General features: G+C 37.5%; 1 protein-coding gene across 1 annotated transcript; it reads right to left on the bottom strand.

Annotated features, from left to right (window-relative positions):
* Positions 1–866: 866 nt before the first annotated feature.
* LOC146576862 (RING finger protein 222-like) lies at positions 867–2908 on the bottom strand. Its single transcript, XM_085272732.1, has one exon. It carries the CDS (start codon positions 2793–2795, stop codon positions 2175–2177), a length of 621 nt encoding a protein of 206 aa, XP_085128858.1. The 5' UTR covers positions 2796–2908; the 3' UTR covers positions 867–2174.
* Positions 2909–3393: the final 485 nt, after the last annotated feature.

The following is a 3393-nucleotide window of genomic DNA, read 5'->3' as shown; positions in this document are numbered from 1 at the left end:
ATAAATACACAGCAGTCAGTTCTATTTCATATTTACTTTCAAAGGATTATATTTAAAAATCCAACTTTTCATCAAAAATAACTTAATAGTTTTACGAGACTTGTTTGTGATTTTCAAAAAACATTATTCAGCATTTCGATTTAAAAAAATACTTTTGAATTAAATGTAAGCATCTCTTACTGAATAATTATAGCTAAAAACTTACAAAGCACCATTAGCATGGCAGATATATTTTCCTTATATTGAAACATTGCTACACTTTGTTCATTAAATGCTGCTTTCCTTTTCTACTTAAAAAATACAAATCCTGCATTCAATATATCTGACATAAGATAAATACCTTAAGCACTTGAGATAATATATTTTATGATGGACAGCATATTCAGTATATATTGCAGCTGGATCTAGTTTATATACTGATCTGTGGCTTAGCTACATTCACACAGCAAAATGTACATATCTCAAAATAAGGTATCAAAGCTTTTCAATACTTGAGTACAGTGTACATTGTTTCTCTCTAATATACCCACTTCATACCAGCAAAGCATGTAGAATCCTATTTCAATTAAAATGTTTGTACCTCCATCTGTTACTGAGGAGGAAAGAAAGCCCCATAATGTTTTTCCTGACGAGCTAATATGTTCAATTTACATCTGAAAGGTCTGAGAATGGCAGTGCTTTATATTGTGCATTTTGTTAGTCGCACTGAGAAGTAACTGTGTTGTATCCGTTTGATGATTGACTGGACTGACTTAAGATTTAATGATTTTCTTTCTTAAGTTTGTATCAAGTGCTTCAGGTTCAATGACCTTCGACCCCTTGCAGTAAAAGCAGAGAGAAAAATACATAAAAAAAAATTTCCTAGCCATACGTAATGTAAATAAATATAGTTATCAGCCTGTGTTGTTAGACTGATTGCATGTTTACTTGTGTCATTAGCCAATATTGTAGCTCAGAACATTCAAAGATGTTTCTACAATAATCATATAACAGATGCTGCAGTTTCACTTTGATAATCTTTGATAATTAAAGAGAAAAAGACATATATAGACAGTTCTCCTCTCAAATGGTTTAATTTATGTAAATATTCTATGTCTAAAAACACACACAGTATGAACATGTTCACTTTTTGCTGTCAATAATTCGAGGCTATTTCTCTTGTGCTCTTGTATCATCACAAATGTATTCTCAATGTGGGGCCATCTATCAATATGGAATCCAGTAACAGGGTATATTATCTAAAAGATAAACTAATACTTTTTAATATTACCATTATGGAGACAAATATATCTGAAAGGAAGAACCCTCTGCAGGTTGCAACTTGTAGGACTGGCTCAGCAAGACAACCAACCCAGAGACTGACAGAAACTAGGAGTGTACGGGTTTCCCAGTATGGTGGTGATAACTGCACAGCACACTGTCAAAATGAGTCTTTGCATTTGTCATGAGGCTCCACCTGCACTGCCATATACAAGTGTTTTAACAGTTTGCTCAAACGTTTAATGTTAAACTTAGTGTATATTTTTAATATATCATTTGCAAGTATGTGTGTTTTTTAAGTTCTATCATCTCATTTTGTCTGCAAAAATAAATAAACCAAGGTCAAGTTCATATTAAATGTACCATTTTGACTTTGTTTTTTGGGCAAATGCAGACAAACTAAACAATCCTGAGATCGGGGTTGAATGTGCAGCTTGGCTTTGCGCACAAAGGTATTTGCTCCTGCTTGGAAACAGGGTGTTGAACAACAAACAGGGTAACACAACTAAAGTTAGCAGCTCTAACAGCAAAGTGATTGTTTTCTTCACCTTTTTAACAGTTCAATTACGTTACTGTGTCCACTTTTATTGGATTTACTATCTATGGGCTGTGATATGTGGTTCTCCAGCAGGTTGAACACGTCAGACAAGATTGCAGAACAAAAGGTTTTACTGTTTGAGGCTTCCTAAGATAAACACTTGCTTGGCGATTCTCAGTAAAGGACAAGTCACGTGTATAAACTTTTCCAAAGAATCAAGGAAGGAAACTGATAACATCTTAAAAATCCTCACTCCAACTAAAGCACATCACTCCATTTTCAGTAATTCTGGACACTGAATACAGCCAATCGCGTGTCTTTCTTTAAATGTCAGTAAATTACTCAATTCTTTGACCGAGGGATGCGGATCGCTGGGCTACATCAGTACAATCCAGGGAAAAACCGAAGCTGTCACTGCGAGTAAAACAAACAAAGACAGCAGGCAGAACAACCATCCCGTTGTCGTGCAAATCCTACGCCTGCGCTGGGGGCGAGCCACAGATATTACAACACCGGGCGCATCTCCTTCAGTCATGGGTCGCCCTTGGGCGCTTATGATGAATATCTGGGATCCCTTTTGGCAGGGGCTGATCCGCTTCTGTCGGCGAGCTCGCTGAGAAAAGCCTCTAAAGCAGCGAGTGATACAGTAAACTTCACTCCGTAAACTGTCTCCTGAGGCGCGCCGTGCGCTCTGCTGCTGTCCCACCGGCAAAGGGAGAGGCACCTTCAGGGTCTGCCGCTCTTTCGGATCATTATCGGCTTCGAGTGAGTTCAGCGCTTCATTTTGTTTTTCGATGAATGTAAGATGTCGGCAGATCGAGCAAACGATCGTGTTTCTGATATTTCCATCGCTGTTGATGGTCACCAGCGTTTTGACGAGACAATCGTGGCAGAAAACATGTCCGCAGCTCAAAGTTCGTTCGGTCCCAGAAAGATACTCGTAACATACCGGGCATTCTGGTCCGTCGTCCTGGCTTTCGTCCTTATAGAGTGCCATACTTCCAGTGTGAACTTAATACAGAGAGCATGAAAAGATAGACTTTGTTTACCCGTTGAGGGAAAGCTCCAAGTTCTTTCTCTTCGATACAACTCTCTTACTTTTAACTGTGGGTGGAGCAGAGGCGTGCATAAACGTGTGGCACAGGGTGGCAGTAATCCTTGAATGGTCTTACCTCCTGGGTAGGTCTTACTTTCAAACTTGTCCTGCCTTTCTCCAAAACTTAATTAGCTCTGACTGGATCTATTCTCTCAAGAATATTTTTTTTCATTTTCATTGTTCAATGATAAAAGCATCAAGATATTTCATCATAGTTTTTGCGCAATCGTTTTTATTTGATTATCATGTTGTTTTTGTCAGGTTGTTTGCAAAAACTATGCAAGGAAAGTTACTGGTTAACAAAATTAGTACACAGCAAATTCAAAAGTGTTAAATGTATTGGTGTTAGTAGTCTTCTTGCAAAAGTAGAGTTAATTTTACTCTAAGTAGAGTCACATTCTTTTAATGTAACTCTGAGGTGTAAAATGATAGTAGTTAAAACCGAGTGTTAAAAATTAGTGTTTCTATGTCAAATCTGGAGGTGTTAAAATGGAAACAT

The sequence above is a fragment of the Mchenga conophoros genome, linkage group LG4 (genome assembly GCF_057382185.1).
Source record: "Mchenga conophoros isolate Kocher_MC1m ecotype Shallow Benthic linkage group LG4, M_conophoros_male_GT1.1, whole genome shotgun sequence".
NCBI lineage: Eukaryota > Metazoa > Chordata > Actinopteri > Cichliformes > Cichlidae > Mchenga > Mchenga conophoros.
Note: the sequence above shows the minus strand (reverse complement) of the source record. Positions and strands in the feature narration are given on the sequence as shown.

Excerpts from the sequence above, each read along its gene's own strand:
- LOC146576862 (XM_085272732.1), bottom strand. The coding sequence starts at position 2,795 with ATGGCACTCTATAAGGACGAAAGCCAGGACGACGGACCAGAATGCCCG.